This window comes from Mytilus californianus, unplaced genomic scaffold (assembly GCF_021869535.1).
Source record: "Mytilus californianus isolate M0D057914Y unplaced genomic scaffold, xbMytCali1.0.p SCAF_1, whole genome shotgun sequence".
NCBI classification, from domain to species: Eukaryota; Metazoa; Mollusca; class Bivalvia; order Mytilida; family Mytilidae; genus Mytilus; species Mytilus californianus.
This window is the reverse complement of record NW_026262581.1, coordinates 139,932,516-139,945,847: the sequence shown is the minus strand read 5'-3', so window position 1 is coordinate 139,945,847 and position 13,332 is coordinate 139,932,516. Positions and strand designations below refer to the sequence as shown.

Genomic DNA, 13,332 nt, shown 5'->3' with positions numbered 1-13,332 from the left:
CGAGGGAAACACATCAACTATTAGAGGAAAACAAAGTAACAACATGAACACTGAAGTACAATAAAAACAAACGCTAACATACATAGAAACGAACTATTTGATAACAACTGTCATATTCCTGACTTGGTACAGGACATTTTAAGAATAAATGGTGGGTTGAATCTGGTTTAATGGCTAGCCAAACCTCCCGCTTTATGACAATGTTAAAAAATATCGCTAAAATGACAACACTACGTGACAGAAATACAGCACACGCAAAAACATACATCACAGAGAAACGCACAAACAAATAATATAATAGTCGACACAACATGCACATGGCAAAGCCTAATACAAAGTTATGTGTTCCAGAAATTTGATCATAGAATATTTTAAACTGTATACCAGTGTCTGAATATCCTGTTTATATGAAATGGAAGGTATATGGTATACAATTTATAAAGGACATTGTAGATAATCAAAGCAAATCATTGTTAACATTTCAACAAGACAAAAATTGATTTCTTTTTTATATACTACAGTTTACTATATAACATTCCAAAATATATCCAAAGATACAACAAAGATTATTGTAATTTGCACTTAGGACATTTTGTTCCTTTTGATGGATTTTCTAAAAAGATCATGGAAAATAAGAAGTTGAAATATGTGAATAGAGATCATGTAGATAAAACATGCATACTCCCAAATGAGAAATTTTTGAAATGGGAGGAAGTAACAAATTGTTAAGTATTTTTCTCTTCTGAAAAGATGTTGTAGAGAATCATATTCAAAGAATTTTCAATATAAAGTACTACATAGAATTTTACCTACAAATATATTTTTATATAGAAATAAACAAAAGAAAACAAGTCTATGTATCTTCTGTAATGAGGAAGAGAAAACAATATAACATGTATTTTATGATTGTAATGTTACCCACAATTTTTGGTTGTCATTTTTACAATAAAATAAAATTATTTATTATCAATTCAGCATCAGTAAGAAAGAGATTTTGTTGGGATTTGTGACTAAGAGTTTGTTTATAAATTTGTTAATTATTGTAGCTAAAAACTACATCTTCAAATGTAAGTTAAGAAATATAGCTCCAAGTGCAATAGGAATAAAATCAAGAATAAAACAATACCAATCTAATGAATTTTATATTGCGAACAAAAATAATAGAGTAAATGCTTATGAAGGATTCTGGTCCTCACTACATAAAATATTTTCGTGATTTATTATCATTTATACTTTAAATTATACTGTATCGAGCAGTTGATATTTGAATTTTACCTTATGTATAGACATGCATCATGCATACTAATGGATTACAGTGATTGTGTGTAAGTAGTGAGAGGAAGTGTGAGTGTGAGTGGCCTTTTTTCAGTAACTATATTCTGCGTATAATATATATCAATTTAAAAAACAAAATGGATAGTCTTATTCAATTATTCAATGTTTATCCCAAAAAACATAGTCAGGTGGTGATTGTAGGCGTATTGTAAAATCCTGACTACTGAAAAACAAATAAAAGATTAAAAAAAAGAGTCAATTTAATCCACTATTGCGTGATGCCTAATCAATTGATAAAACATATCAACATATTTTATAGCAGTAATACGACAGGTGTCACATCTGGAGCAGTATCTACTTACCCATCTGAAGCACATGAGTTCACCCCCGGTTTTTGGTGGGGTTCGTATTGCTCTATCTTTAATTTTCTATGTTGTGTTTTGAATAATGTTGTTTGTCTTTGGTTGTTTTTCGTTTTTTGCTATTGCCAGTTTATTTTCGATTTATGAGTTTGAATATCATTTTGGTATCTTTCGCTTCTCTTTTTCTAGTAAGTACTTCGGTACTAACATGATTTATAACAAACCTTTCTTAAATTGTCCGTTAATAAATTTATAAATTATTAAGGTTTGCTTTCTGAAATCATATTGTATATGCAAGTGCATTGTCAAATTTTTAACAGCTCTGTTTTGTTTGGGTATGCCAGTGATGGAGGTTTAATGTTTTGATCATGTTTTGAGTTATTGTTAAATTGAGATTTTTGGAGAAAAAAAAGAGGCGAAAGATACAAAGGTGATATTTAAAACTCATAAGTCTAAGAGAAGAAAAAAGGCGGGAGATACCAAGGGGACATACAAAACTCATCAATCTAAGAGAAGAAAAGAGGCTGAAGATAACAAGGGGACATTCAAAACTCATCAATCTAAGAGAAGAAAAGAGGCTGAAGATAACAAGGGGACATTCAAAACTCATCAATCTAAGAGAAGAAAAGAGGCAGAAGATACCAAGGGGACATTCAAAACTCATCAATCTAAGAGAAGAAAAGAGGCAGAAGATAACAAGGGGACATTCAAAACTCATCAATCTAAGAGAAGAAAAGAGGCTGAAGATAACAAGGGGACATTCAAAACTCATCAATCTAAGAGAAGAAAAGAGGCAGAAGATACCAAGGGGACATCCAAAACTCATCAATCTAAGAGAAGAAAAGAGGCAGAAGATACCAAGGGGACATCCAAAACTCATCAATCTAAGAGAAGAAAAGAGGCAGAAGATACCAAGGGGACATTCAAAACTCATCAATCTAAGAGAAGAAAAGAGGCTGAAGATACCAAGGGGACATTCAAAACTCATCAATCTAAGAGAAGAAAAGAGGCAGAAGATACCAAGGGGACATCCAAAACTCATCAATCTAAGAGAAGAAAAAAGGCAGAAGATACCAAGGGGACATCCAAAACTCATCAATCTAAGAGAAGAAAAGAGGCAGAAGATACCAAGGGGACATTCAAAACTCATCAATCTAAGAGAAGAAAAGAGGCTGAAGATAACAAGGGGACATTCAAAACTCATCAATCTAAGAGAAGAAAAGAGGCAGAAGATAACAAGGGGACATTCAAAACTCATCAATCTAAGAGAAGAAAAGAGGCTGAAGATACCAAGGGGACATTCAAAACTCATCAATCTAAGAGAAGAAAAGAGGCAGAAGATACCAAGGGGACATCCAAAACTCATCAATCTAAGAGAAGAAAAGAGGCAGAAGATAACAAGGGGACATTCAAAACTCATCAATCTAAGAGAAGAAAAGAGGCAGAAGATACCAAGGGGACATTCAAAACTCATCAATCTAAGAGAAGAAAAGAGGCAGAAGATACCAAGGGGACATTCAAAACTCATCAATCTAAGAGAAGAAAAGAGGCAGAAGATACCAAGGGGACATTCAAAACTCATCAATCTAAGAGAAGAAAAGAGGCTGAAGATACCAAGGGGACATTCAAAACTCATCAATCTAAGAGAAGAAAAGAGGCAGAAGATAACAAGGGGACATTCAAAACTCATCAATCTAAGAGAAGAAAAGAGGCAGAAGATACCAAGGGGACATCCAAAACTCATCAATCTAAGAGAAGAAAAGAGGCAGAAGATACCAAGGGGACATCCAAAACTCATCAATCTAAGAGAAGAAAAGAGGCAGAAGATAACAAGGGGACATTCAAAACTCATCAATCTAAGAGAAGAAAAGAGGCAGAAGATACCAAGGGGACATCCAAAACTCATCAATCTAAGAGAAGAAAAGAGGCAGAAGATAACAAGGGGACATTCAAAACTCATCAATCTAAGAGAAGAAAAGAGGCAGAAGATACCAAGGGGACATCCAAAACTCATCAATCTAAGAGAAGAAAAGAGGCAGAAGATACCAAGGGGACATTCAAAACTCATCAATCTAAGAGAAGAAAAGAGGCAGAAGATACCAAGGGGACATTCAAAACTCATCAATCTAAGAGAAGAAAAGAGGCAGAAGATAACAAGGGGACATTCAAAACTCATCAATCTAAGAGAAGAAAAGAGGCTGAAGATAACAAGGGGACATTCAAAACTCATCAATCTAAGAGAAGAAAAGAGGCTGAAGATAACAAGGGGACATTCAAAACTCATCAATCTAAGAGAAGAAAAGAGGCTGAAGATAACAAGGGGACATTCAAAACTCATCAATCTAAGAGAAGAAAAGAGGCAGAAGATAACAAGGGGACATTCAAAACTCATCAATCTAAGAGAAGAAAAGAGGCAGAAGATAACAAGGGGACATTCAAAACTCATCAATCTAAGAGAAGAAAAGAGGCAGAAGATACCAAGGGGACATTCAAAACTCATCAATCTAAGAGAAGAAAAGAGGCAGAAGATACCAAGGGGACATTCAAAACACATCAATCTAAGAGAAGAAAAGAGGCAGAAGATACCAAGGGGACATTCAAAACTCATCAATCTAAGAGAAGAAAAGAGGCAGAAGATACCAAGGGGACATTCAAAACTCGTCAATCTAAGAGAAGAAAAGAGGCTGAAGATACCAAGGGGACATTCAAAACTCATCAATCTAAGAGAAGAAAAGAGGCAGAAGATACCAAGGGGACATCCAAAACTCATCAATCTAAGAGAAGAAAAGAGGCAGAAGATAACAAGGGGACATTCAAAACTCATCAATCTAATAGAAGAAAAGAGGCAGAAGATAACAAGGGGACATTCAAAACTCATCAATCTAAATGAAGAAAAGAGGCTGAAGATAACAAGGGTATATATTCAAACCTAAAAAGTCTTAAAGAAAAAAAAAGTGGAAGATACCAAAGGGTCATTCAAAACTATTAAGTCTAAGAGAAACTTACACGCCATGGGAAAACACAGAAAAACAGTAAAAGGGAGGTAATTCAATTTGAATCATGTAACTTAGCCCAAATGCAATATTTATTCTATACACGAATCTTGTAAGTGGTCATCATAACTACATCGATTTTTTGTTGTTTTTTTTTGGGGGGGGAGGGGGGGGGGGGAGGACGGACGTTTGATGTGATTCTCAACTTGTGTTCAGTTTTTGATGGATACATGGAGTGATTACACCATATATTTAAAAATATCACATTCAAGAATTATTATAAGATAAAAGGTATTGAGAGTAACGATATCTAGCTATTGCATATGGTGCTCCTTATTAACAATTATCGATGTATATACTAATGTTTAAAAAAGTGTAACTAACTAGTTTGCATTTGTATGATGTAGTGTACACTTAAAACAGCTGTCAAATACCATTTGGACAATCTTGTTCTTAAACAACTGTTAATCATAAACGTTATAAAACTTGAATAAACATTCAGTGGTTGTCGTTTCTTGCTGCATGTCATATTTTTTTGTTTATTGTTTCAGCCTAAATAAGGCCGTTGGATTTCTTGTAAAAATGTTTTCATTCTGTAATTGCGGGGTTTTACTATACGGTATGGGGTTTAATCATTGTTGAAGGCCATATGGTGACCTATAGTTGCTTTCATCAATGTCATTTGGACTCTGGTGGATAGTTTCTGCAATTAAAATCATACCATACCTCCTCATTTTGATGTTAAAGATTAGTATGTACTGGTGTCTTACAGTTCATACAAACAATTAGAACGTGACAAAGCTTATATTTTTCCTTTTCTAGAAAACGAATAAGCCAATTAATGATACCTTTAGATAATCTTGCATAATATATGCGCCCCTGTTTTTGGAAAAGGTGTGTGTTGCTTTTGCTTTTTTTCTGTTTTTGTATCTTGCATGTTCTGTATTCTATTATATATGCCTTACTTGTTCTGGTTCCTTGTCTAATAATTGTCATCTGGTATCTTCTAAATTTTTAGTTCTTCAATAAGAATCCCGATACGGAAAATCTGATTTCCCAGTATTGACACAATATAGTTGCTATCAAAATGCATATGCACGGGACCTAAAAAAAGTCCCTAAACATAATTGTGAGGTTGCAGATTTTCCACTTGTAAACAGCATATGCCAGTTCTTCCGTTTTGTCAATTCGCACTGTATATACTTATTTGATACTTGACAGTAGGACGGATGGCAGAATTTGCAGAATTTGCAGAAGAGTGTTCGATATATCATCAACGAAGTCTTGTCCCCATGATGTCAAATGTATCTTATCAGCTTGTAAATCCCAGAATACATTGCAACGAGAATGAAACACACTGATGAGACATCACTCTATAATACCAGGACATCTGAATAATCTGCTTACTCTCTCTGAGATCACCCTCTTTTTTGGTGGGGTTCGTGTTGCTCCGTGTTTAGTTTTTTATGAAGTATTTTGTAAACTGGTATTTGTCTTTTCGTTTTTGTTTTTTTCCATGCCTCATTATTACATTGCCGGGACCAAAAGGGTTTCACACATGTTATGAGAGGATATGAAGGATTTTACTATTTGTTTCGATATTAAATAAAATATATGTCTCTATCTGTTTTTACTGAATTAGTAGGGATATATATTTTATTCAATTTAACTCTTAAAAAAACTGTACTTCTTGGCCTTGACAAAAAAAAAAATCATTTTACGTTTCATTCTGCAGTGACCCCAAAATGAAAGCTAACCAAGAACAAATTCTTCTCCTAGAAACAGTCTCACCAGGAACCAATTCTCGGTTAGCAGAACTAGAATGTCACTGGATTATGCTCTACAAATACAACAACTTGTGTGAAATGTACGAAATTATGGCGATAATTGGTAGCATAACCTGGCGAAAACTTGTCGATAAATTTTGCAGTCTTCGGAATCACAGCTCAGCTATCATAAATATAATTTCCACTTCATACCTTTCATGGTGACTGTGAGCTTATGAGCTTTACAGATATGCAATGCTTTAAATAATGGACATGCTAAGATGTAGGATAGAAATGAACATTAAAGTTAAATAGATAGATCGCATTGAGAGTTTGCAGATCGCCTAAACATACTAAACTTATTCAAAAAGGTAGAGATAATTATGTTTACTAGGGGTGATACATATGCTCCAGTAGGTTAAAACTTGGCATTTAATTTTCGATTGAACATATGTATTACAAAGAAGTAATAGAAGATATAAAAAAAAATGATAAAAAAAAAAACACTGAATGTAATTGAACTACATATTGTTTATCTGCCAAACTGGTTTAAATTTTATATTTTTGAATACAAAGTTGTTTTTTTTTTTTGGCTCCTTAACCAGAAAAAGTATAAAAACAGATAACTTACAAAGAGGTTGGCAGACATTTTACTAGAAGACTTAATTTAACCTTGATTTACCTATCTTTAAATTCAGATGCATGTATGGTCACTTTATCGCAGTGTTCAGAAACATTTTTAATGCTTGCGATTAAATAATGTACCATAACCTCAAGAAACCAACATTTACGTTCTTTTTGAAAAGACAACAATTAAAAAAGGCAAATTAAATGCACATTTTAAACTAAACTTAAGCTGTTGTTCAGTGGTTGTCGTTTGTTGATGAGGTTTATAAGGGTTTCTCGTTTCTCGTTTTTTATATAGATTAGACCGTTGGTTTTCCTGTTTGAATTGTTTTACACTAGTCATTTTGGGGCCCTTTATAGCTTGCTGTTCGGTGTGAGCCAAGGTTCCGTGTTGAAGGCCGTACTTTGATCTATAATTGTTTACTTTTTACACATTGTGACTTGGATGGAGAGTTGTCTCATTGGCACTCATACCACATCTTCTTATTTCTAATTAAGCAGTTAAAAACTGGAAGCTCTGAAGAGAATGCATCGCTCACCTAGGTCTATGTGCATCTAAAACAATGGACATTTTCTAACATTGTGGACTAAAATAGAACTCATAACAAATACATCTTTTTGTTGATCTTGTATTGCTGAACATTTTGTCTGTTTACTGTTTCTCTCTATTTTCTTTAGGTTTTGCCCAAATCAGAAAAAGGGTAAAAAAAATCACATTCAAGGGCTATCATTCTTCTAGAGAGTCTACTCATGATTTCAGCAAAATCGAATTATTTGTGGATTATGCCTTGCTTATAATTTTTGCTGCTTAAAGTGTCTATCTATCTATTACATTTTTCAAGATAAAAGGCAAATATGCAAAGATTTGGTAAAAAATTGTCATTAAGGGCAATAACTCCAATAAGGAGTCCAATAACGATTTCGGCCATGTTGACTTGTTTGTAGATTGTGTCTTGCTGATCATTTATGGTATTAAAGTTTTAACACAAACTTTATATTAGATCCCATAAGGATCACTCAGTCCAAGTTTGATTGAAATTGATTTCGTAGTTTTAGAGAAGATATTTCGAAGTTTAACCGACGCCAAGTGATAGCATTAGCTCAACTGGCCCTGTGGTAGGGTCCATAATCGTAGGCCTAAATAAAAACATAAAGTCAGATATATGGCAGTTGTTTTTCACTTGTTCTGTTGATTGATAACGTTTTATTTTGTCAGTTTTTATGGACTTCCCTTTTTGAATATGCCTTGGAGTTCGGCATTTTTGTTATACTTTTTTAGTCAAGGTAACTTACAAAAATTGTTTCATGGCTATCTGAATGAAAGGAAACAAATGGTAGTTATCAAACAGTCCTATTCTTCACGAAAATCTGCTTTAGCAGGTGTCCCCAAGGGTCGGTCCTAGGGCCTCTTCTATTTATCATTTTTATAAACAATATTGCCGAGAATCTCATATCACTGATTAGACTCTTCACAGAAGGCATTTCTCTTAGTTATTTAGGAGTTGATAGATCGCAAATACAAAATGTAATCGATCATGACTTGAATATCCTGGATGAATATAGTCAAAAAGATGGTTCATGCAATTTAATCCAGATAAAACTGAAATTATGCTTTTCTCGAATATCAAAGTATCAAATATGAACATTGTAAAATATTCCATTCACCGATAGTTTAAACATATTTTACTGTTCAGAAACTAAACAAACGGATGAGACACAAGTTTTACAACTTATCAATGTCTTCTCCAGAATATCACCGTGTAGTTACGCTTAGTAACGATGCACAATGGAACATACACATCGATAACATTGTACTTAGTGTATCAAAATATATAAATACATTACGTAAGCTAAAATACAGACTTAGCAGGTCAAACTTTAAAAATTATACTTAATATATAAACGACAAATTTCTGAAAATGCCAATGAAGTTTGGGATAAGCTGCAAGACATGTAACTGACTTACCAATATTTACAAATAAAATTGATATTTATAAAGAAGTTGGATGAGAATCTCTTCAATAGAAGAAGAAAACTGAAAATATTTTACAACGCTTATAGCAGAAACGCCCCAAATTATCTTTGTGATTTGATTCCAACATCGATATAAAGTACAACTACATTTCCTTTAAGAAATGGTGAAGATATTATATTACCTTTTTGTATGTAGACTTTCGATGAGCAGTGACTCATTTATCCCATCAACTATTAGGCAACGGAATAGATTAGACATACATTTCCGAAAAAAAAAACCACCCAGAAACGTTATCGAAATTTAAGAATAAAATGAAAAAGAGTTCTGAAGTAGGAAATAACATGTTGCATAATTACTTTGCCTTTGGTCCCCAAAAAAACCTCAATATTATTTCACATGATCTTTTACATTCCTTAATGTTGATCTCTTTAAAATAAATATTGTATCAGATCCATCTTGTCGCTGTAGGTTTCCCCGTGAAATTCTTATCATTTCTTCTTTAAGTGTTCTTTATAAACAAATACCTAATATTCTTAGGAATAGTATTAACTGGTTACCAGATCACCTTGTATTGGATCTAGATATTATAAAATATGTTAGTATAAAACTAAAAACTAAAAAATGAGCCAAATGAGGAATTTTTTAGAAATAATTTTGACTATATTAAAAAGACCAAAAGAAAATGTCCCTTGTTTGACATGTGTATAATCTACACACACACACACACCACAACCACCCACCCAAACATCCTTCTACACACATTTTTTTGAAAATATGTATTTTCAAGATCAATAAGTATGTCTGCCAAGTTTTGGCAGAAATCTAAGGAGATGTCAGTGTACATTACTTCTGACTTTTCTTTCTACTGTTTACTTTTTGCATAATTATTGATATATCTTAAGTTTACTTTGAAATCAAATAAGTTTTAAAGTGCGATGGGCACTTAAAGTTTTAACAACTATAGTATCACGAGATTTTTTGTTATTCAAAAGGTTGTACCTGATTTTCTCTTCGCAATAAGATTACTACCCGATTTCAGTATCCTCCACCCACATAACATTTTTCAAGATCAAACATGATTTTCACCTGCCGAAATCAGCAGTTTTGTGGTTATTTTCTCTTTAGATTGAAATATTCTTATATTTTGAAGAGCCATACTCTAATTTGATACAAGATACAAAACCTTAATTCATACACCTGCATTAAAGGGGCATTAGCTGTCAAATTCATGTTTACCGATTTGACTCAAATTCTCATATTTAATTTATAACATACTAAAACGTATATTCAGATTACAAAAAGTCTAAAATAAACAATTAACAATGCTCGGATAATATATCAGCATTTCGTGTGCATTTTTGTCTAGACGTCATCTAATTAACCATCGAGATAACATCCGAAGACTGCCGACGTTCATATAACCCGATATAAACATAAACATAAATATAAATAGATATTGACCACGTGCAATTGGATTTTTCTCGGTCTGTTTGATTTCATATAGTAGGTTAAAAAGTATGTTTATCATTGTATTTCCTGTTTAAGACTGATGTTTTTGTAGATCGAATCAGTCAACCAAATGGTTCATCCTTGTTTCAGTTTCAATGTTGACATCCTTTTCCTTTTAATAGCTGATTACATGCGTAACGCATCGTCAGCTATTGGGTTAAATTGAAGGTCACATGAATACGGAATCAATGAGGTCGAATAATTCACTTGCAAGTGAATAATTCATCATCGCCGATTCTTAGCTTATTTTGACAAAATCGAACCAAACTGGCTGCTAAAAGCGAATTATTATTTCACTATTTCACTTTCATTAATGATTGGACAAAATCTCGTAGCTAATGCCCCTTTAAACTTTCAAAGATGAAAACAAACCAAATATGTCAACTTGTCAATTCATTACCTTCTTTAAAATAAGGTGTTTCATTTCTATTGTTTAATTTAAACTGGATATCCGACTTAGTGATAAAGGTAGTCGTATCAACACTGTAATTAGATCTTGAATATTGATTTTATCCGAATAAATATTGATTTTGTTATCAATAAATTAAAACCCAACTAAATATTGTCGTGTTATACACATATGTACATTCACTGTCCATTGATACCTATATTTTGGCCTTGCACAAGGTCACGTTTTTCTCTGACTGTTAAATGACGTCTTTACACTAAATCCATTGGATGTTAGATGTGTACTGATTGATGATGTTTAAACTAATTGTTATTGGCTATGAACTAGCTTTCAGTAACTACGAGTACTGTCATATTTGTACTTTGAGTCTTTTGTGTTTTTGTTAGTTTGTTTTGTGTGCTTTGTATCGATCTGATGAGTTAAGCTCACTAATTCAGTGCTTGTTGTTTGATGTTGTATATCATATTTGTTTTTCGTTTATTGTTTAGTACATAAATCAGATCGTTAGTTTTCTCATTTGAATTGTTTTACATTTGTCATTTCGGGGCATTTTAAAGCTTACTATGCGGTATGGGGTTTGCTCATTGTCGAAGGCCATACGGTGACCTATAGTTGTTAACTTTTACATCATTTGGTTCTGGTGGAGAGTTGTATCATACCATTTCTTCTTATTTTTGTCTAAACTTTTAAATATCAATTTTGTAAGTATTTACTCAGTTTTAAAATCTGTTTATATGTATCATGTTTCATTGACTTTATACATCAGAATCTTTTTAAGTATCACTTGTGTGACAGTGACTTCAGCATGGCAAATCACACGTCAAATAATGCCTGAATATAGCCTTTAAATAATAAGAGAAACAGACACAATAATTCCAAATGATATAAGTAAAAACAGAGGCGGAATATGCCAAGGGGAAATTCGAAGCTCATTAGTCGAAGAGAAACTAACAACGCCATGGTAAAAAAAAACGAAATACGACGAAAAGACAAACAAGTCCCCAAAACTACATACACTAAAGACCAATCAACATGAAGCCCTTAAAAAACGGGGGTAATATCTCTAAGCTCCGTAAGGGTTAGCAGATCATACTCTACATGTGGATCCTATAAAATACGTCGATAAGTAATATTAAGTTATCAACAATAGCGGATTTTTAATAGATTCTTATCTGACCCTACACAATAGGTCATGTAAATTTTTTAACCCTATAACTTGACCGAATGTTACATTACTTAATAGAAACACGTGCTTCAGGACAACGGATTCTTACCGGTAGAAACAACACATACATTAAAAAATATAAAGCAGCGACTAACGTCGAAAATCAAGACAAAAGCCACAAGAATCCATTTTAAACAAAACTAGGTGTGGTCTTAAGTGCTCCGGAAGGGTAAGCATGTTGCGCATGATTAGTACACATTCGGCGATAAGTCCCATTCGGTGATGTTGCAATCGAGGAAAAGAGGACAGTATTGTGGTTACCATTGGTCATCTGTGAAACAGAGATAATACGACTTGATAGTTATTAGAAACATACATGTTTAGAAACTTAGAAATATGAAAATTGCACTGTCTTGAATTGAGAAATGTTGGATCTATCTGAATGTATTGGTTAACTCTTGTTTTATTATCGCCTAGTTTCTTTCACAAATTGGGAGGCAATGTTTAGTACTAACATCCAATAAATCATGCCATTTGTATCCAGTGTACATTTCAACATTCCCTTTTCCTCCATCAGGTTCTGATTTAACCTCGTCCCAGTTGAAATAGGACATCAGCGTCCCGTCATCAAACGTCCAAATTCCCGGAATTAATTTATCTGTACCTTGGATACATATTCTCTCTGTCGTGTCATTTGCTGGAATATAAACAGAAACACAAAAAAAAACTTAATTGAAGGTCGTCTCGACTTTGTTCGTATATGTGAGGTTTTTCGATGCTTTTGCATTAAATGAGGTCTGTTTGAATTTCCACGTTGACTTCCAAGGTCATTTTAATTGATTGCTTTGACAATTTTTCCTGAACCTCTCTGGACTAGCTATATATAAAATAATTATAAATCATATACAGAGAATTGGCGTGTTTCAGTGACGTTAAAAGCTAGTAAAAAATAAATTAATATAATAATAAAATATATATATTATAAATAAATAAGATGGGTACATGAGTAATTTATTTCAATAGAAATATTACAGAGAACTCTTAAAGCTGGCTGTTCTGGTTGCTTGGTATATTAATGAGGAATTGATAATGTTATATAATTTATTTTATTTCATTCCTTATTGATATATATTAGAATATTTTCTTTTGAATCTATAATCAGTAGGTAGCGTCATCGCAGATAACATGTAAAACTGCTGAGTTCACTCTCTTTGTGTTTACAGGGAAGGTATTTTTTTTTTGACTGAGTAT

The 13,332-nt window shown here is 33.0% G+C and overlaps 1 protein-coding gene across 1 annotated transcript; it reads left to right on the top strand.

Annotated features, from left to right (window-relative positions):
- Window positions 1-412: 412 nt before the first annotated feature.
- On the top strand, window positions 413-5,190 carry LOC127739154 (trichohyalin-like). The gene is made up of 3 exons (XM_052250748.1): window positions 413-419; window positions 2,154-4,552; window positions 5,182-5,190. Exons 1-3 carry the CDS (start codon window positions 413-415, stop codon window positions 5,188-5,190), a joined length of 2,415 nt encoding a protein of 804 aa, XP_052106708.1.
- The last annotated feature ends 8,142 nt before the right edge of the window (window positions 5,191-13,332 follow it).